At 40.9% G+C, this 20,641-nt stretch overlaps 3 protein-coding genes across 3 annotated transcripts in view; 1 reads left to right on the top strand and 2 right to left on the bottom strand.

Annotated features, from left to right (window-relative positions):
* Positions 1 to 1,343: 1,343 nt before the first annotated feature.
* Positions 1,344 to 12,673, bottom strand: mrpl13 (mitochondrial ribosomal protein L13). The gene is made up of 7 exons (XM_005744440.1): positions 12,570 to 12,673; positions 11,281 to 11,404; positions 10,497 to 10,590; positions 9,802 to 9,862; positions 7,797 to 7,883; positions 5,527 to 5,648; positions 1,344 to 1,928 (listed from the first exon to the last, which is right to left on the bottom strand). Exons 1-7 carry the CDS (start codon positions 12,594 to 12,596, stop codon positions 1,904 to 1,906), a joined length of 540 nt encoding a protein of 179 aa, XP_005744497.1. The 5' UTR covers positions 12,597 to 12,673; the 3' UTR covers positions 1,344 to 1,903.
* A 72-nt stretch (positions 12,674 to 12,745) lies between these two features.
* On the top strand, positions 12,746 to 16,640 carry dscc1 (DNA replication and sister chromatid cohesion 1). The gene is made up of 9 exons (XM_005744441.2): positions 12,746 to 13,230; positions 14,520 to 14,688; positions 14,769 to 14,903; positions 14,984 to 15,074; positions 15,161 to 15,299; positions 15,478 to 15,530; positions 15,628 to 15,782; positions 16,072 to 16,220; positions 16,341 to 16,640. Exons 1-9 carry the CDS (start codon positions 13,061 to 13,063, stop codon positions 16,450 to 16,452), a joined length of 1,173 nt encoding a protein of 390 aa, XP_005744498.1. The 5' UTR covers positions 12,746 to 13,060; the 3' UTR covers positions 16,453 to 16,640.
* A 3,009-nt stretch (positions 16,641 to 19,649) lies between these two features.
* LOC102203568 (carboxypeptidase Q) overlaps positions 19,650 to 20,641 on the bottom strand; it is a 26,160-nt gene continuing 25,168 nt past the window's right edge. The window contains exon 11 of the mRNA XM_005744439.1: positions 19,650 to 20,606. Within this exon, the coding sequence (XP_005744496.1) occupies positions 20,446 to 20,606 (161 nt within the window). The 3' untranslated portion in view covers positions 19,650 to 20,445. The remainder of the gene's footprint in view (positions 20,607 to 20,641) is intronic.

Genomic DNA, 20,641 nt, shown 5'->3' with positions numbered 1-20,641 from the left:
GGAGGGGGTGAGGAGGAGGAGGAGCAGGACCCCTATTATCGTGGTTATCCCCCTCAGTACTACCCTCAACAGCCTTCTCAGCTGGCACACATCAACTACGGTTACCACTTCAGCCCCACCTACTCCGAAGACGTGGAGCTGAGGTCACCGGGCGTCGCCGGGAGGTTTTTGCGGGATGCCGACGTAATGGAGGAGAGCGAGGATGGAGGACTTTAGATGAAAGACGAATTAAAGTCCTCAAGATAAGGACACAACACAGATGTTCCCACAAAACGCAAAGAGCTGAGACATGCATATAAAACACCTGAAACTGTGGTGAGAACTTCCGTCCCTTCCCTCCCGTGTCCCCGGTGGGATCCCCCAGCCCCACCCCCATCAGGTGAAACATTGTAAATAGCTCTGTGGACTCTTGTACCATATCTCTGTAAAAGGGAGGTCCGAAAAGTGCCTGATCTATGTTTAGCCACGCCCATTTGATAATGTCAAGGTAAGACTTGTTCCTTCCCATCTCACAGCCGATTTAGCAACTTTTGTGTGGAGCTGCATGGAAGTGGAACCCGCGCCTCTTGTTTTGGTTGTAACTAACTGGGTTGTTTTAGTTCAGCTGGTAACATTTGCGCAGGCTGCTTTTTTATAATGATGAATCATGTTTCCTCTGGTTGTCTTTGTTTTTGTACCAACTGTTGAAAAGTGGTGTTCTTAGTGGACATGAATCCCAGACCAATCAAACTCCTTTCCCTGAACACTTAGAAGCACACTTAAAAAAAAGATAATTTCTTTTTAATTTGAACATTGGCGCTCGTTACTGTTCTGGATTTTATTTTATTTCGGGGGGCTTTTGTGAATTTAAAGAACATTGTTATGTTCATTATGTTCCTTTTTATTTCTTATGCAAATTTGGGCCTGCTCACTGTGGAAGCTGTTTGCTCACTGGCTGAACTCTGACCTCTTTCTGGAATAAGACCTGAAGTCAGTTGTTATTACAAAAAAAAAAAAAAAAAAAAAAAGAAGAAGAAGAAAATCCTCTCGCCTCTCTGTGAAATCAATAAGAACCCCTCTTGCACTGCAGTCAGAAAAACAAGCAGCAGACGTGTTGCTACGAGCTGGTCCCGGTCTGGATTTTAACTGTCAACCGTGAATAGCTTTAATAAGGAATGTGTCTCGCTACCGCACCCTTTGGTACAATATGGACTTATTTATTTTCTATTTTGTTTGCTTTTATAACCAATAAATCTGTAATGAGACTACAAGAATTGGCTTAGGTCATTTGTTTAACAGTGCAAAAGGGTCAAAAACCCAGAGTTTACAACACTTTTGTAAAAACAACATTCGACAAGAAGAGGTTCGTTAAACTGTTTATTAGCCTTTTTACAATCCACTTAAAAGGGGAACAGATTTATCGATGGAAACTTAATAACCAAAAAAAAAAAAGCAGCCGTGATCAAGTTAACATTTTGGGATTCTCATATAGTTACACATTAACTGGTTTCACTGTGCATCCACGAGCCTTTAAAGGCAGGATCAGCTCTAACAGATGTCACTTTTAATGGACCAGATCGGATCATTTCATGGTGTGTAATCAGAGGAAAAACCCACAGAATCTGATTTTTCTCACAGCTGAGCCACATGGTCAAATCTCAAGCTGTCATTGGATAATTCAGGCCCACCGCGGTCGCGCTGGAGCCGACAGGAGCGACAGAGAGGTTCCCCTGGTAGGATAATGTTGATGTTCTTGGCATCTATGTTATGTTAAGTGCTGTCGAGCTTTGATGCCAGTTCTGCAGGCATAAACTGCGGGCTAAATTTACACAAATCAATAGCAGAGGATGGTGCTGCTTTCACTGTTGTGTTGATATAAGACCTTTTTTTCCCCCCTCCATTTCTCGGTCTCATTGGGCAGCCTTCATTTCATCTTGTAGTCTTCAGGTCTGTGGAAAAAATACAACACAACGCATTAGTATGAAGGGTGGGGAAAGGACCGATTACAAGGAAAAACATGGATAGAATGGGACAGATGAGAGAGTGGGCAGATCTTATCTCTTTTTTCCCCCCGCCCCTTTTTTCAAAATGACTTCAGAGACTGTGTCGTTGTTTTCAGTTTTTCCGCTTTAATTTCAAGCAGAGTTTGCAGCAGACAGATATTATCAGAGCGCGCTGTATTGGTTTTGATACAAAGTAGAAAAAATGTTGTTATCAAATGTAATAGCTCTGCTATCAGCTACACCCGTATGCTGTCGGTTTTCTGTGTCTGAGCACTTGTTTGTGTGTCGACTGTGTGCGTGTGTGTTGTACAGGGGTGGACAGGGAGCTTACATTCAATAATAATCTCTCGCCTGGGCTCCAAGGTTTTTCTGAGAGAATATTAACAGTGTGTTTAATAAAAGGGTAACGATTGAATCGCCCTGGATGACCTTAACCCCATCTCCCCTGAAACACTCACACACACACGATCAGTAAAATGACTGAGGCAGCGTGTGAGCGAATATTAACTAGACTGAGGCCTATCTCTTAAATAAACCAGGATTAGTTTGACCTTGATGGCCACACAGCGACCAGCCTCAGCACACAGACTGATTGGCTGAGGAGATTGAAGCAGTAAACAATAAGTAGTAGCTCATTTATCACCTCGCACAGGCACACACTCTGACAGCAGTGGTGAACGCAGCACCGACATGCTGTACATATCTGCACAAGGCATATACACGGAGTGAAAACTAATGTCAGAGAACACAAATAAAACTATTGGCCCCGTGTGGCACCACTGTACCTTAAAAATTTCATGTATGCATTTTTCTACTTAACAACACGTCCTGCGTCATCACTGTTCAATAGGACGAGGAGCAGAAGAGGGCCTGACCTTCGACCTGGGGGTGGAGCTATCCTTTTAGGAACCAAATCTGCATGAGCCAGTCCCCGCAAATGCTGACACTATTCTCATGTGCCCCTAAATAACTATATTGTTTGAATACATCTACTTGGTGGTTTCAATTATTTAGTAGCATGTTTGGTTTGCTGCCTCAGAAAAGTACAGTTAGACCACATAACACTAGCAGTGCTTCTAAACTCTGATCACTCGAATGCTCATTTTAGGTTTTTCAGGGGTTCCCTGCTCCAACACACTCAATTCAAACGATCATCTTTAACCTGCATGTAATACCTTTACTAATATTTTCCTACTCAAGTAGGAAAAAAGCTGAATTGTATACAGAGGGGTGAAAACACTGATTCTAAAAACTGATATTAGTTTAGTTCAAATGTGCAAAAGGTTAGGATCATACGAGCTAAATTGTTCATTTGACTGTTGTGAAGCAGATTTGGTTTTGATTCTGAGAGTCTGAGATTTCTGTGTCGACACAGAGGAGATCAATGGTATTTTGCTTGTGGTGTGTGCAGCACCGCAAACAAAAAACATCAGCATTATTTCCAACAAAACAATGTCAGATCACACCACATAAAAAGGAGGAAGAAGAACATGACGAATTTTGCCATTTTGCTCAGTGTAATTGTTAACATGCACCGAATCCTGTTAACAAAATCCCATTAACATTTATTGTGGGACATCACAGAGGCATCCAGCATCTGAAAACCACAAAGGAAACCGAGCTGCAGAAATAGATTCATGTGTTTATGGGGGTTTTACATAGAGAAAGTACGATGGCAGGAAAGCAGGGTTTGGATTCTTTGCCAATAACAACAACACATTTATTAAATCCTGATTTAGCTGCTGTCTAAAATGTTTACAACAACCTGGAGAAACAAAATCCAAGCTTTCGAATTAAGCACCTCAGACTGGGTACAAGAAAGACCATCAGAGGTCCTGGGTGCTGAGCATGTCCGGTGGATGAAGAGCAGTGACCCTGACTCAGAAGCAGCTGGGCCGCGGGTGAACGGATGGATTGATGGATGAACGGATGCAAAGGCTACTGCTGAGCAGGTGAAGCGAGAACGCTCTTCGTTAACCTGTCAGAACGATGTTTACTGCGGCTGAGGCCAGGGAGAACGGCACGATATTATCATGCCGGCAAACCGCGGGTCACAATGCCAGTCTAATCTCCAACCAGAAAATACTTGACTCAGAAAAGCTATGAATATGATTAGGCCGAGTAACAGATGCTCTCTCACACATCCTTCAGAGAAAACTTGTGTATCCAAGTGCTCAGGAAGTGAGGGAATACAGCTGATTTTCCCAGTGTGCATCTGAGAGAACCGTCCTGCTCTGTTTTTGAGGTTTGGCTCCTCGTTACGATGTACAGTGTCCTACTTTTTTACAGCTTTTCGATCGAGCTCACAATGAAGCCAACTTGCATCAACTTAAAAAAGAAAAAAGAAAAAAAGTCAGCTTGGGGACAACTACTCCTATTTTCATGTAGTAGTGCACACAGGAGCCAGCTCCTTAGTGGTTCAGCACTTCAGTTCTTTGTGCATCGCGTCACATAATGACAGCTCTAAGTTGGCTGACAATCATTCGCACCGCAGCTACATGTGTTTGTAGTTACGATGAAAAATGTTGCACTTTTTTTTCCTGCTTGAGGAGAAACTGTCATGTCACAATGGCCACAAAAAAAGGAGCTGTCATACATTTGAATTAGATCCATTTGTGTGCGTGTTGCTTAGTAAGACCATGAAAACATTACAGGACTGCGTCAAAGCAGAAGAAGGCAAACCTGGGTCGAAACCTTCCCGTCTTTTAAATATCTGAAGATTGTGCCAGCGCACACACAAGTTCACAAGTCGTCTGTTTCTCATTTTAAATGCTTAATTTAAAGCTTTGCACTGCTATTTTTTTTTTAAGATAAAACAGAGTAGGCTGGCATAGAGAGAGGGACTGTGAGATGGTACACAGTTCAACATCACCCCCTTCTGGACCATCCTCATCAACACAAGACTGAGTGTGACGCGTCACCATGAATGTTTCAATTTCTTCAGTATAAATGCAGCAAAATGGGAGACGGTGATAATTTCATTGGCCAATAATTTTCATCAACAACCTTTTTCTCCTCCTAACGAAAATGTGATGATAACAAACACTATGATGAAATGTGATGAATGTACTGATACTTTAATCCCGAATAAAAACGAGATGAAAATATTTTGGAGAGATTGCATGATAAGAACTAATTAAAGTTGTGTAGAAGGGCGGGACGAGTTTGGAGGTGATCCAATCAGAAGTAATCTTGTGCGGTAAGGTTAGACGGGCACATTTGATCTGGTAAAACCAGCGCCCATCCTCCCTGTTTCTCATGAAAACGAGAGAACATTTCAACACTTGGCAGAAAGATCAGAGTAGAAAAGGAAAATAAGACACTGAGAAACTCTCACCGGTATAAATACGACAAACGCTTTCTTTTAATCGTCTGAATTAACTTTAGATTTACTCTGATGTAATCTTATGTTATTTAGTTGACTAAAAGCATTTAAATACCTAAATTATGACTAAAACTAAATCAGAATTTGCTGTCAAAATCAACACTGATGGGAGTTTGGGCTTCTTTTTGGATATTAATTGAGAGTTACGCTTCTACATACGGTGTCCACAGCCTGGGGAAGGCATCGATTTCCTCCTGAGTGTACTCGCTGAGCTTCTTCGGTATTTCTCTGGGCTGAGGCAGCTCCTCTGTCAGGTTGGCTTGAATGTCATATGGCAGCTCCTGGAGAGAGGTGGATGAAGGAAACGTTAAAGGCATTTGATCCAAGACACAAAAATTCAAAGAGAAAAGGGAGGAAATGGGAGAGAGGAAAGAATTTATAGCAACTGACACAAATAAGGAGACTGTGTGTTACAAATGGTGCCTTATTCAAAGGCCTGGAGGAGGTTTTAAGCTGGGAATAACACGGAGGAAAAGAAAAATAAATAATCAAAAAAAACACCAAATGTTCAATAGAAACACTGCCTAAACTGTTGTGAAATGCCTCAGGCTTAGAAACGCCATCTCTAAGTACTACTTAGATTCTGCTGTTAGGACCAAAGTCAGGTAATCAGTCGTTCCTCTGTATATGGACACATTCATTCACAGTATTACAAATCAAAATACCTGATGATGGCACTCCCACCATGATAGTAATTACAATCCGCTGATATTTAGATGGACCCCGTGTGTCAGTTAACAGCCCATCAAGCACTTTTTATGTTAAATTCATTCCAGAGGCTGTGATGTGTGACGCTGGCTCTAGCCAGTGTAATTTGAAACCAATCAATATGCTCTCAAGTGCCAAAAAATGCACGCGAGGCATAATTCACTGCGGCGATGATACGACGCATCTGCTCCGCTTTAAATCAACGACTGAGACGGGACAGTTTGTCAACTCTGATAACCGATTGGACGCATTATTTACATTCAGCCTCAGCTGCATTTAATGACTTTTGGCAGTCAATAAGATGTCATTTTCCACAGTGGGCAGAAAACAATACTTCACTGACATCGACAGTCACTCGTTTATTTACACGTCCCTATTTACATAATCCCAGTATTAGCATTCATTGGAGGTGTGTTTACTGGCCGCCCTGTAAACTTTAATATTTACTCATTTTATACTGTTTTGGTGTACACTACCACCTAAGGGTCTCTTGAACAAATGGCCAGTTACAGGTACACACTTTGGGTTAATCTGACGGCATTTAAGTACCCTAGTTACTTTTAAGTAACAGCTGCAACAGTAAAGTTACCACATCAGGCCCAAATAAATGTACATATCACCTTTAACATGGCGCAAGAATTTACACTAATGTAGTCGCGGCCCCCTCCCTGAGCCTGGCTCTGCCAGAGGTTTCTTCTTGTTAGAAGGGAGGTTTTCCTTCCCACTGTCACCAAGTGCATGCTTGTAGGACATTGTTGGGATATTTTCTCTCTTATTGTATTGTCTCTCTTATGATATAAAGCACCTTGAGGTGGTTAAATTGAATAATAAAATAAAATTAAAGCAAACTAGTCTAAACAAAGCCAAACAAGCTCCCCTATGAGTGGAGGCAGTTTAGCACCAAGTGACACACAAAACTGCAGTTACAAAAGCCTAAACACTTCCCCAGAGTTGATGCTTATTAAAGTCAAACTACAATAAGCCTGAATGACTTTAACACAGTGATGAAGTCGGTGATGTCATGTCTAAATGTCTAAAAAGAGCTCATCTTCACGAGTCCTCGCCCTTTTCTGTGATTTGTTCTTCTTAGGGCATCAGCAGAAAGTGAAACAATGGCCTTAAAGATTCATGAGATGAAGTGCAGAGTCACGAGACAACTCTGGTTCCTCAATATTCTTGGTGACGCATCGTAAATATAGAGCTGCTGACAATCCATCCATCCTCTACCGCTTATCCTTGTCATAGGACAAGAGACGGGGTACACTCTGAACAGGTTGCTAGTCTGTCACAGGGTAACAAATTGAGACAGACAACCATTCACACTCACATCCACATCTATGGGCAATTTAGAATCACTAATTAGCTTAACCCCACTAACTGCATGTGTTTGGACTGTGGGAGGAAGCTGGAGTACCCGGAGAGAACCCATGTAGACACGGGGAGAACATGCAAACGCCACACAGAAAGAACCCAGCCAGATGGTGGAGCCGAACTTAGAACCTTCTTGCTGTGAGCCAACAGTGCTAACCACTGCACCACCTTGCCGACCAGAACTGCTGATAAGTAAAGCTTTAGACAAAAGGGAGAGAGACTAGCGCTTCTGACAAGAGGACAACAACAACCAGATTTAGTAAAAAACCTTAACCTCACAGCCATGCACTCATTCTCTTAATGTACCCTGACTGTCTTTGATTAGTGAGATGATGTGAAACAGGGCTTACATCTTCAGGAAAGATGTGTAATCGCTGCATCATGGTGCGCCGGTGCAGGTTCCGAGGCAGCATGCCGTAAACTGCTAACCTTACGATCTGGAGAGGAGAAGGACAATGAAAATATTGACATAAAAATATTTTCAAAAGTCTGTGTTTATAGCAACAAATTTTCTGTTTTTCTTATATTTTCTTCTAAATTGTTCCTCAATGTGAAGCAGGTTACACAACTTGGATGAAGTTACTGGATTGAGAGAGATGTTGGACAGACGCAGTGCTGACAAATCATTTGTGTGTCCAAATCTATTTCTTCCTCTTCGCACGCCAACCCTTCAAATGTCACATCAACTAAATCACCTTCAGGATGCACGTCTGTGGTCGCTGACTGGCCTGAAACCAGCAGCTTAGTGCATGTCTCTTCTGGTTTAGTGCACTTCAGACTGGAGACCAGTGCAGGTCATGCACCTACATCGAGTCATTCCCGCATGTCAGGAGCAATTTTACGGTGTACTTTTAGCCTTCACTAGCTGCATATGGGAAAAAAGTCTACAAACCCACAACTTCTGCAAAAAACAGACTTACTGAGTGCACCACTGCAGAGGCATGCTTATCCTTCACACAGCTTCAGGCGAGGCCTTAACATGCAAAACTCACTTTTATATATTTAAAATTTAAAAAAAAATGTTTGATAGATGTCTGGGGGGAAAAAATCATGATAGATATTCTCCAATACTTAATGGATTTAATATTTAATGAAACAGAAAATGCTGTAAGTATGGGACTGACTATAGTGAGGCATGTACTTGAGTTACGACTATGTGCACTTCTTTTCACCCACTGATGTCTCTGTCATTTTTGTAACGTTTGAATGAGGACCTGTGGAGATTTTCTTTCCCTTATATTCATATTTATTCATTTATATCTTCACCCCGTCTGTGTGCCTCGAGTTCATTCATCATTTTCTCATCATTTCTTTTCAAAGACATTTTTTTCAAGGGTTAAAAAAAAAACTTCCTAAAACAGCTGGATGCTGTTATTTTCTAATCACCTCTAACCAGAAGTATTGAGGTGTTCAGGGACTGTGTAGAGGTGCAGAATAATACACATCTGGTTTTCTAGTAAGTGTCCCAGATGAATAAGGGAGCAGCTGAATGTATCTTTTATTTTCAGTGTGTAAATGGTAAACGGGCTGATTCTTTTCTATTTTATTTGTGCACTCGTAGCTCTTTCTCCTACGAGCCCCACACACACACACACTTTTTATACTTTAGAGCTTTTATCTGTCACACATGCACTCTCCAGCAGATGCATTGGGGGTAACTTGGGGTTCAGTATCTTGCACACTGGAGGAGCCTGCAGCACCAACCAACTACAGTGCCCATTTTGATTATAATGACGTGACACCAGAGTACACATTTGTGTCAGGACTGATTCAATAAAAAGAATCAATCACCCTCACTAGAGTTATCCTTCAGCTCCTGTTCTGTTGTTGTTCCTGTTTTTTGAGTCGCTGCTAAGTAACACAGGAGTTTGCATCATCTGTTAAATACAGTATGCAGGTCACAGTAAGTTTGCCTGGAATAATCATGGATGCATGTAAAATATTATGTAAAAAAGCTGCCACACTGGGCTCTACTCTTCCTTCTACACAGGAGAAGAGTTCATTACCTTGAAATCATAAATATGCATCACAACCAAAATCCCAAGAATTATCCTTAAACTGACATTCTTGGTCTGAGTTTCAGAAAATATCAAAACACCTCCATCAACCAGCACAAATCCACTGCTGCTTAATCCCACTCCTCAGCACTTTATATTAATATGCATGAGCAGCACATACGAGGAAAGGGATGAGTGTCAAACCAGGAAGCACCTCCACTGCAGAGCATGTGGCACACTTATCTCTGTGTGGTTTAATTAATCATACCTACAATATAATCAAATTCTTGGTGTGAGCTAAGGTTTAAAATTCACTCTAAACCACACAAAGAGGAGAACAGAAGCCAGCAGCACTTACAGCTTTTGGGTCCTTATGATGGAGCTGAGCAGCTGTGACTTGTTTGAATCCACCAGGGTACCTTTAAAGGAAAATGAAAAAATTTACAACAAATCTCTGCCAGTTCAATTTTATTTCATGAACTGAAATTGGCATTTATTGCTCTGATGATGCTTTTTTAGTTACCAGTTCGGATTATTTTTTCAAATTAGCCCAACATCATGCTGTCCATTTTACAGAAATACACATGCTGAAGGCAACATTTACTGCAGTATTTATATGTTCATGTGAAAGCCAGCAGGCTCACTGAAAATCCAAAGGTAATTTTTAATTATAATGTTTTGTGAAGCAGTGGCTGCTGCTCTCATTAGGAGGCGTGTGTGGATGCAGACTTTGAGTCAGAAGACGAGAGACTGTGACGTGAAACAATGAAACACAGTTTATTCTAAATCTGAGGATTTCTTTTCATACAACTGCCAGAAAAATGTTGCAGGAAGAAACTCGAAAATTCTGATTTAACTTTTCAGACTGAGCTTACACAGCAACAAAGTCAAATCAGACATAAACGAGTATTTCTGCTGTTCAGTGACCCAAAAAACCTCATTTACATCACTGTTGGCAGCAGACTAAACAAAGCTTTATGTAGGCCTCACTTTGTCCTGCTTTGAACTGGAAACATGAAATTAAAATCATGACAGATGGCACTATACACTTACCCCGTGTGTGATGAGTAGACTTTCTGTTCCCATTTGTTCCCAGAGAAAGCTATGTGCTTGCTGTTTATTACCACCACATGGTCACCACAGTCACCTGTGAAGATGTTCAACAGGTTTGTTTTCAGGCTCAATGCATGATTAAAAGGCCACATTATTTTGTTTTAAAGAGAGGAAGACTAGCACATATAGCTGCTCTACCAATGATGCCACTACTAAGAGCAGCAGCTACCTTGTTTTAGTAAAGCTAAGCCTTCCTAAGGCTTAGCTTTACTAAAACATATTGTTATTCCAAAGTATAACTGAGAAGGAAGGGAAAAACATTTTTAAAGCTTGTCCTCTGCTGCCACCATGTGGCAGTTCTATATAAAAGTAGATGTTTCTGTCATAATGTCATAATCCAGACGAGGAAATCCCAAAAACTGATTCTGTTTAACTGGATGTAGTGTTTTCAGTGGTAGAAATGTTTCATTGCTCATCCAGTCTCAGCTGACTGCAGGTTTCCCCAACCTTATAAACAGTACATTTGCACAATGACTGCAATTAGCACCACTGTAGAATAATGGGTAAAGTTCTCTTAAAGGAGAACTTTAAGAAATAAAGTTCTTACTTCAAGTGCTGCTTCAGCTTTTACCTCTGCAGTGCTGTACCACAACATGCTTAAACTAAGGGTTTGTTGTGGTTTAAAAACAATACTTCATATATACACAATGAAACCGTTAAAGTGAGTTACAGTGAGAATTTGTTCATGACTGTCTGGTGAGTGTGAGATGGAGTTCCTACTCACTCAGAGCATGGTAGATAGGTTTGTGTTTCCCCTGTAATCTAATAGAACACATAGTTGCAATCTTCCCAGGCGGCTGCATCCTGGCATCAATCAGGAACCAGGAACGGGCAAAGGTCGCCCATTGCTGAACGAAGTCAAGGGGAAAAACTTAAATTACATATGCTAACAAGCCGAGACATCTCAGCATCAGAAACCAAAGAAGGCCTGTTAATTTTCCAAGCTCCAAAATTGTAAAGATGGGCAGCTTAAAATAATGGACATGCCAAACTGTCCCCTTCAAACTATAGTTGGCAAAATGTTTACTCTTCCTTGTAGACAATTTTAATATCCTAACCTTTCAGCAATTAGTCAGCTGCTAAGAGAGAAAACAAAGGTACTGGACGTCTTCTGGTTTCTTCTGATATCTTTCTCCAAAACACTTAACCTGACCTGTCCCTCATTTCTAATCTTAGCTATCCTGGTCACTCCAAACAAAACTTTCAGCATCAAAACTCAAAATCATACATCATAACAAAGTCTCGCTACCATCTTGTAAACCTCAGGGTAAAAAGTGATTGCCAGTGTTTGTATATATTTTTTAATGTCTACGTTATAATCAACCCAATCCTTTCTCCCAGTTAAAATATATTTATAGAACTGGTGTCACAACAAGACATTTGTAACATTTGTAACTGAGCAGCTTCTACCTGGTTACAGAAATACTCTTTCTGGTTCAAAATGACAAGACATCTTTGATGAGATAAAATATATATCAATAAATCATTTAGAACAGGTGAAATGCATTTTCTGGTAAATACAGGTGGCACATGATCATCATTTTTTTAAACACTAGATCATGTGTTTAAATTATTAAAGTATTTCTTACTTCTTACTACAGAGCCAAGTAAGATAGAAATGGTGGCGAGGATTAAATATCATATTAAGCCAAAACTTAAGAGTCTGTAGAAGAACTGTTTCAAACAGCTAGCATCAAAATAGCAGTATAGCAACTCTCTAGGATAAAACCATATGAGAAACGACGTTATGTCAAAGACTAGACGTTTTAAGTGGTACATTTCACTAACTGAAGGTTAGAGTTATAGTAAATGGACAATAAGACCTTCGATTTTTTTAGAAAGCTTCTAACTACTGGAGGCAGTGCACTCGTTCACAGCTAGCTGTTAAAATTTCTCTCATGTAACAGTGTCAGTGCCGTTCAGCGACGCTAGCTAACAGCAACCGCAACCATTAAATAACAAAAAATACAAACATAAGGTGGAACTAATGCAGCCCACAGCGTCTTAGATTACCTGTGCCGATCTGGAGAAACTGGACATTTTAGATTAAACTACTAGCGCATCCTCTAAATAGTTGACCCCAACGTGAGCTTCGGTCCGCTACGAAATTATGTTCGGTTGAAATAAGATATTTTTAAGGGTTCCTAGGTTCCAAATTCATCTATATTTATCGTGAGCTCATGTAGTGTCCGGCACTATTGTATATTCACGATTATACATATTTTAACTGACAGTATAGCTCGATATTTAGCTAAAAATTAGCTTCAATTATAATTCTGTAGTATTTAGTTTCTACCCGGTGGTATTTTTACGTGACATCATAACGTGGTTACCTCACTTCCTTCTCGCGAAAGAGAGAGCGGGGAAATTTGACGGCCCTTCTTTGGCAGAGTGATCAAATTGCTTTGACTTGTTTGTTATTAGAAAAGGAGTATTTGCTTTGGTTTGTTTCCCACTGTAAAAGTTTTGGTTATTGTTGGCCATTTATTGCCGTCTGACTGACAATGAGGACTTTAGAGGAGGTGCGGGCCACTCTGCAGATCGCCAAACTCAAAGAGGAGGACTTACAGAAAACTATCCACTGTCTGTCCTTTGGGCCAAACGTTTCATCTGCGGACTACTGCCTGATGGAGCTCGACGACACACTCTGCAAACACATCGAGGCTGGCCAAAGGTAAAGCTGATTGTAGTGAAAATTCCCGTGAAGAGACTGACAGCAAAGAAAATGTTCCTCTGTTAGTTTGGGGAACAAATCAACAACCTTTCAAAGTTATTGTGCATTTAGGTTTTAATGATTGATTAGTGAAAGTGTAGGAACTACAATTTTCTGCTTCAGAAAATCAGAGCTGAAGTGCAGGGTGGACGTGCATGTAGCTATATGTAAATATAAACTAATTGACCACTTTTTTAGGTATACCTGTTCAACTGCACATATAACGCAAATATCTATTCATAGCAGTAGCTCAGTGCATTTAGGGATGTAGACATGGTCAAGATAACCTCCTGAAGTTCAAATTGAGTTTTAGAATGGGGAAGAAGGGTGGTTTAAGTGACTTTGAACATTGGTTGTTGGTGCCAGGCAGGTTGGTCTGAGTATTTCAGAAACCGCTGATCTACTGGGATTTAAATAGAGTGGCCTGAAGAGAGATAATATCCAGCGAGTGGCTGTTTTTCTGGGAGAAAATCCCTTGTTAATGTCAGGGAACAAAGGAGAATGACCACTTAAAGCTAGCAGGAAGGCAACAGTAACTCAAATATTCACTTGTTACAGCCACGGTCTGAAAAAGCATCTCTGAATGCACAACAGGTCAAACACCGAAGCAGATGGAGTACAGCAGCAGAACACCACACCAGGTGTCACCCCTGTCAGCTAAGAACAGGAAACTGAGGCTACACTTTGCACAGACCGGTCAAAATTGGACAACAGAGTTGAAAAACATTGCCTGGTCTGAATACTCTCAATTTCTGCTGTCACATTCAGATGGTATGGTCAGTATTTTTCATGAAAACAGTTCAGACTTGTGGTGGTTTTGTAAGACAGGGAGAGAGATTTTCTTGACACACGTTAGTGCTAAAGGACCATCGTTTAAAAGCCACAGCCTACCTGAATATTGTGGCTATCGATCCTTTCGTGAGTGTACACATCTCGTGATGGCTGCTTCCAACAGGATAACATACAAAAACTCAAATCATCTCAAACTGGTTCCTTGTATCCACAGTCACCACATCTCCACCCAGTAGAGCACCTTTGGGATGTGGTGAAACAGGGGGGGTTGTTATTATGGATGTGCAGCTGACGAATCTGCAGCAACTGTATGATGCCAACATGGACAAAGAAATGTTTCCAGCAACTTGTTTAATCCAGTCCATGAAGATTAAAGGCAAAAGGGTCCAGCTAGGCAAACTTGAAAGTTAAGTTTACCTGGTGATAACTAATAACTAACTTTTTTTCCTCTTTGCCAGTCTAGTGATTCGGGGCGATAAAGACGAACATGCAGTGGTTTGTAGCGACGACAAGACCTACAGTCTAAAAATAGCTGACACATCCAACCTGCTGCTGTTTCTTCCTGGATGCAGAACACCAGACCAGCTGACCGACACCGAGGACAGCTCTCATGTTGTGCACGCTCAGGTAGGACCTACACGGGTGTCCTTCTTTGACTGACAAGCACAAACTTATAGTCGGTGCATAACAATAGATTCCTGTTGCAGATATGGGGGTTTTGTAACAGCTACTGGGAACTGAGGAAACAGCGACCAAGACTGAAGAAGCTAAAGAGGCTTTTAATGGAAAATCCTTACGAAGGACCTGCGTTAGGAGGGCAGCAGGAGAATACAGAGAACAGGGTGAATACACCCCGTTAGATCTTTTCATGTCGATGCTGATGTTGCTGTAGCTGTTAGTAACCAGTTTGCCCTGTTCCCAGTACACAATGCAGGATCTGCTGGAGAGGATTCAGGCCAGTGAAGAGGAGATAAGGACACACTTAGAGACCATCCACGCCTGTCAGATAGATGGTAAACAGTGACGTCATTTTTATTTAACATCATGACAAAACAGATAGCTACCAGCTCTTCAACAAGAGCATCCTTTTTGCTTCCAGGCTACTGGCGCGTTCTGGACTTTGACTATGAGATGAAGCTGCTTGGTCATGTGACTCAGCTGGTGGACTCTGAGTCTTGGGCCTTCAGCAGGGTTCCCCTTCAGACCAGTTTAGATGAGCTGGCCCCACTCGAGCCCAGGTCTGTGATCCTTATCTTCACCTCCAGAGATCAACAAATAGTAACATAAAGATGCAGATGGAGTAAAGTTGCAGTGATTGTTTTTAACATACCCAAGTGACACAGTTTAAGAGGCTATAGTGACTTTCTGAGCTTGTACTTTATGGCTACATAGTGATGTTTCCTTTTCTGTTCACAGAGAGATGATCGAGCACTGTTTGAACTGCTATGGGAAACGCTATACTGAAAATGGTGAAAATTTGACCTTCGCACCACAAAACTAGAAGGATTGCACACAATTCTCAGCTGCTTGGTAATGAAATGTGTTTTGTGTCCTTTATCTATACAGATGAAGTGTTTTATGCACTAAATGAGGACAAAGTCTGTTGGGGTATAGCACTGATGCTGCTGCACAATGCTGTCAAGTTCAACCTGAAGGAGTTTCAGGAGGTCTGGCAGCAGAGCATCCCAGAGGGCATGAGTACAAGACTGGACCAGCTAAAGGTGAACCTGTACACCTTTTGTCCTTTATGATGTATTCAGAGTGAGAAAAGTGTTGGGAGTTAGAATATAAGCTGTGTATTTGGGGGCATTTTCATTGTTTTTAATTAAGGAAATCCTCACAGGCTTGGCATTCACTTATCCATAGGATTCCCCAGACATATCTTTAGTTTACTGAGTTTTTCTCTGTTTCTCTCTTAAGCCAGTGTGTATCCCGTTGTGTTTGAGAAGCTACTTTCCAGAGTTTAGCTTAGTTTCCTGACTGGTGTTGTCTGTATTGTATATCTTCCAGGGCATTGTCCTGTTGGACCGCACTTCCCGCCCGGAGACCATCTGCCTGCTGCGTGTGGAGGACCTCCCAGAGGACACGGTGGAACGTTTTAACCACCTTTTTACACTCCGAGAGAAATGGACAGAGGAGGATATAACACCATACATACAGTTAGTGTTATCCATACAAATTATTAAGGGCTTTAATTAAAGAAACACAAAGAGCTTGTGAGTAACCCGAGTCCCATTTTTTGCTTATTACAATGTGTAACGCTCCATTTCCTCATCCAGAGATCTGTGTGGAGAGAAACAGACCACCGGAGCCCTCCTGACCAAATACGCTCGGTCTTCAATGCAAAATGGGATCAAGGTTTTCAACTCCAGAAGGCCCGTGGCTACGTGAACACCCCTACTGTAAAGTTATTTTTACTGTTTGAAGATGTATCCATGTGAATCTGTTCATTTCACCCTGTCACTTTTTTGATGCTCTGTGAAAATCTGTTTGCTAAAAATGCCTGTTAGCACGTTTTCAGCTGCTCCTTTTTATCTCATGTGTAAAATCATTGAATAATAAAGTTATCAGAAAAACAAGTTTTTGTTTTCTGTTACTTAGACCTTTTTTATTGTCGGCAGGATAATGCAATGTTGGAATTGTCCACAAGGTGGTGCCATATGCGGAGTAATATACAGCTATCAAAAGTTTATGTCCACTCATCTTGAGGATGTATGTCATGGTAATGATTTCTGGGTTTTAATGATTTCTTTGACGTGTTTCTTTTCCAGAGTGGACTGACTGTACAGAAAACATCATTAATGACTTTCAAAAAGAATTGTTTGCACAAGTTTGAATTTATTTTAGGTTTTCTTTAATCTACACAGGGTCAGACGTATACATATAGAATAAAATATATATACATACCCCCACTAATATTTTGTTATAAATCCCTTGGCAACCAGTCACTTTTGAGAATTCATCAATACACTTCTGGCTTCTTGATCTTTGACCCACATTCTTGGCAGAATTGGTAGAGTTCATTTAAATCAGTTGGTTTCCCAGCACAGACTTCTAAGCATAGTCCACAAATTTTCGGGTTGAGGCTTTGGGAAGGTCATTCCAAAAGTTTAATGTTAGCCTCCTTATCCTTTCCACAACCAGTTTTGTTTTGTGTTTGGGATCATTATCCTGTTGGAAAACCTAACTATATCCAGGTTTTAACCATCTAGCTGTCAATCTGAGGTGAAGTTGAAGAGTAGTCCTCCATAATTTCATGCACTTTGTGAAATGTACCGGTAGGAAAACAGCCCAGAGTATGATGCTACCACCAACATGCTTGACGGGTGGTATGTTCTTAGCTTTGAAAGCCTCACCTTTACTCCTCCAAAGGTACCGCTTGTTGTGGCCACACGGCTTTTTGTATCGACCACAAAATCTTTCTCAAGAACACTTTTGGCTTGTTCATGTGGGCAGCTGCAACTTTCAGTCTCTCTCAAAGACATTTGTTTTGGAGCAGGGGCTTTTTTCTTTGTCGGCACCCTCTCAGTCCAGTAAAACTTACTTCACTGTGGACCGTCACGCTGGTGTTTCAGTAGTTTTCAGTTCATGCCAGGGTTGAGCTTTGGTGGTTCCTGGGCTGATCCTGAACATCCTAACCAACCTCCAGTCATTTGAGGGCGACAGTTTGGGTCTTCTTTGAGATCTTGGTGACAAATCTTAAATACAGTTCTTTGAAATGCTGATCTTGAAATCTGTAGTTGTTTAGAAATGGCTCCAAGAGACTTTCCCAACTTGTGAAAACCTATAATTCTTCTTAGAGATTCCCTGAGTTCCTTGGACTTTCCCAGTATTGGCCAATCCAGTGAGTGCTGTTGATCAAATCCCTTTTATATTGGCAAAGGCAAACCACAAGTTGTGGTCAAGCATGAGCACTAATGAGAAGTTAATAGGCTTTGGCCATGTCAAGTCAAAGGTTGTTGTAGGGTGCTGGTTTAGCTCACTGGATTAATCAGGGAACCCATATGCTGCTACGGCTAGTACAGAGAGCTGGTTGAAATCTGGCCATTTGCTGCATGTCTTTCTCCTGTCATAAAGGCTAAAAAGCAAAAAGACAAGTCGTAGCACCACTTATTAAAAGATTTAAGTCAGTGTAGAAATAAATGCAAGCCTGTATCTGTACTTTTGACCCTGAGTGGGTTAGAGAAAACCCAAAATAGTTTCAACCTGTTTTTTAAAAGTCATTAAAGATGTATGCACTACAGTCATTCCACCATAGAAAAAGAACATCTCAAAGAAATGATGAAAAGCCTCAAATTACCATGACATTCATCCCCATGATGAGTGGATGTAAACGTCTGACCACAACTGTACATAAACCAAGCATGCTTTAATAAGTCTGGTTCTCCAAAGTAAACAGATTACATTTGAAATTGATTGTTTTGATTTGCTAGCCTGCCTGATGTCTTCTGGTTGATTCAGACTATCGGATTACTCCAGAAAGGAAATGAATATGTTTCATGTTTGGACAAAAAAAGACACGTTAAGCACAGTGTCATGGTTTACAGATTTGCTTAACAAATGAACGATCAGTTTGATCTTGGATACTTTTGACCGGATCTGATCCTGGGAGGAGACAGAAAACCCTTTGGGATTGTGCCAGGAAGGGCATCCGGCATAAATATCAGTGGAGCTATCTGCTGTGGTAACACCTTGTGAATAAGAGGTCACAAGCAATTGAGAAAGCCTTTGCCATTTTCCTTGCAATATTCCAACTAGCCAATTCATTGGTAAGTAAAATAAAGCAACACTGCTCGCTACATCATGGAATAATGGCGTCCATTCGGGATGAATATTTGAGGATACTGAAATTCAGTCAAGCAGGATAAAATAAATTCAGAAAGCACTGTGCTTTAAATAGGACACGTCACTGGCACATATGTTTAACTCGAGCATGCAAAACACCCACAGATGCAGACTGTTCCTTCATTACCACAACTGTCTGAATGTGAGTCAGTGTTACTGACACATGAAGATCTCACCAGACACGACACAAAGCTGATAATTTCCGTGTTTCAACACACACGCTGAGTTTATCTGGCTGGCTGACTATCCTTGACTTCACCCACTGGAAGTGCTGACTTGTCAGTGCATGGGGTAAGAGATCCCAGCTGTGTTTGTTGCAGCTGCTGTGATGGTCTACATAACACGCACAAAGTGATTAATAATCTTTACTTCCTCTCCTCCCATGTGTGATCCACCATCATATCTGCTCCTGCTCGTCTATTCTGCTTTCTTCTTCTTCTTTCTGTGAACTAGATGTGTAGTGTGATTTGCTCTGGTGTCATTCTTCCCCCTTTTTTCACAGAAACAACATTAAAAGAAAGAACTGCAGCTAATGAGAAGATGGGTGTTAATGTGTAGTACGATCAATGTCAGCTGTTACTTAAACTGAAACTGGCACTGGGGGAAATACAAAGACTCTGAAAATACTTAGAAAAATTAACCACAAATGATTTTTTTTCTTAAAGTGAAAACCATTACAGCTTTTAAAGGTTCCTTAAAGAAGACTAGAAACAGAGAAAGACGTGGACTCAGGAGTTCCCCAACTTTGTAATCCATTTCTTTAGTTTCACACACCTTAAACAAACCTCCTATTGCACATAACATTACAGCACTCAGATCTATATTTTATCCCTCCTTGTCTACAATAACCCTAAATTTAAAAACATATTCATTAAAAAAATAATTTCTCCTCATTCATAACATAATATACTCTTCTGTGTTAAAAATCATTATGTAAAAGCATCTCTTTGATACGAAGGAGTATTAGGGCCACATTAAGAAAAACATGTATAGATCATTTTGAGAATAAAGTTAAAATTTCGAGTCGAAAAACTTTTTCATGGAAAAAAAAAAGTCATAATGTGAATATTACAGTTGTTTCAAGACAAACTGCCATGGTTGCTCTACCCTCTGCTTCAGATTCAGTTTTAGTAACAATAAAGGGAACAGCACACAAACACAGTGTGGTTGATAAGTATAAAGATGGTGCAGAAAGCTGCATGTGGGCAGATGGAAAAAACACAAACTCGGAGGAGTGGATTTGTGCAAAATGAAACAGCTGTTAAGCTTTTATCGATGGTTATACTGTCGTGCAAAAAAGAGGATCTATGTTGTATCACAAGACGGCTGATCAGTTTGTGTCACTAACTAATCTACACAAGGCATTTTGTAGATGGTATAGCAAAGGTGGCAGTTTGTCTTGAAACAAAAAGAAAGAAATCATTTTGAACAGAATGTCAGTTTTTCATCTGAATGGACTTTGGATCAAGTCTTTTTTAGAAATATAATTTAACAAGAGTTTTGCTTTATGTAAAGATGTACAGTTCACAGCAGGTCGTGCTATCTGGGCAGCATTTCCTGCAGGTCTGCCACGACATAAGCAACCACGGCCCACAATGCCGAGCAGAGGTCCATGTCTCGAGGGTCCTGGACGCTCATGGTGTCGCCTTCACTGTGGTGGAACCAAAAGTAACGGCTGTCTGCCACGTGGAGGCTGGCACCTGGATGACACAGGGACAGAATGATGCACAAAGAG

This window comes from Pundamilia nyererei, unplaced genomic scaffold, assembly GCF_000239375.1.
Source record: "Pundamilia nyererei isolate P.nyererei 1_Seehausen unplaced genomic scaffold, PunNye1.0 scaffold00144, whole genome shotgun sequence".
NCBI classification, from domain to species: Eukaryota; Metazoa; Chordata; class Actinopteri; order Cichliformes; family Cichlidae; genus Pundamilia; species Pundamilia nyererei.
This window is presented reverse-complemented; position numbering and strand designations above follow the sequence as displayed.

Excerpts from the sequence above, each read along its gene's own strand:
- mrpl13 (XM_005744440.1), bottom strand. The coding sequence starts at position 12,596 with ATGTCCAGTTTCTCCAGATCGGCACAG. Across the intron at positions 10,591-11,280 it reads ACCTATCTACCATGCTCTGA|GTGACTGTGGTGACCATGTG; the intron begins GTGAGTAGGAAC and ends ACATCTTCACAG. Across the intron at positions 1,929-5,526 it reads TTCCCCAGGCTGTGGACACC|ACCTGAAGACTACAAGATGA; the intron begins GTATGTAGAAGC and ends TTTTTTCCACAG.
- dscc1 (XM_005744441.2), top strand. The coding sequence starts at position 13,061 with ATGAGGACTTTAGAGGAGGTGCGGGCCACTCTGCAGATCGCCAAACTC. Across the intron at positions 14,904-14,983 it reads AGGAGAATACAGAGAACAGG|TACACAATGCAGGATCTGCT; the intron begins GTGAATACACCC and ends CCCTGTTCCCAG. Across the intron at positions 15,300-15,477 it reads CTGGCCCCACTCGAGCCCAG|AGAGATGATCGAGCACTGTT; the intron begins GTCTGTGATCCT and ends TTCTGTTCACAG.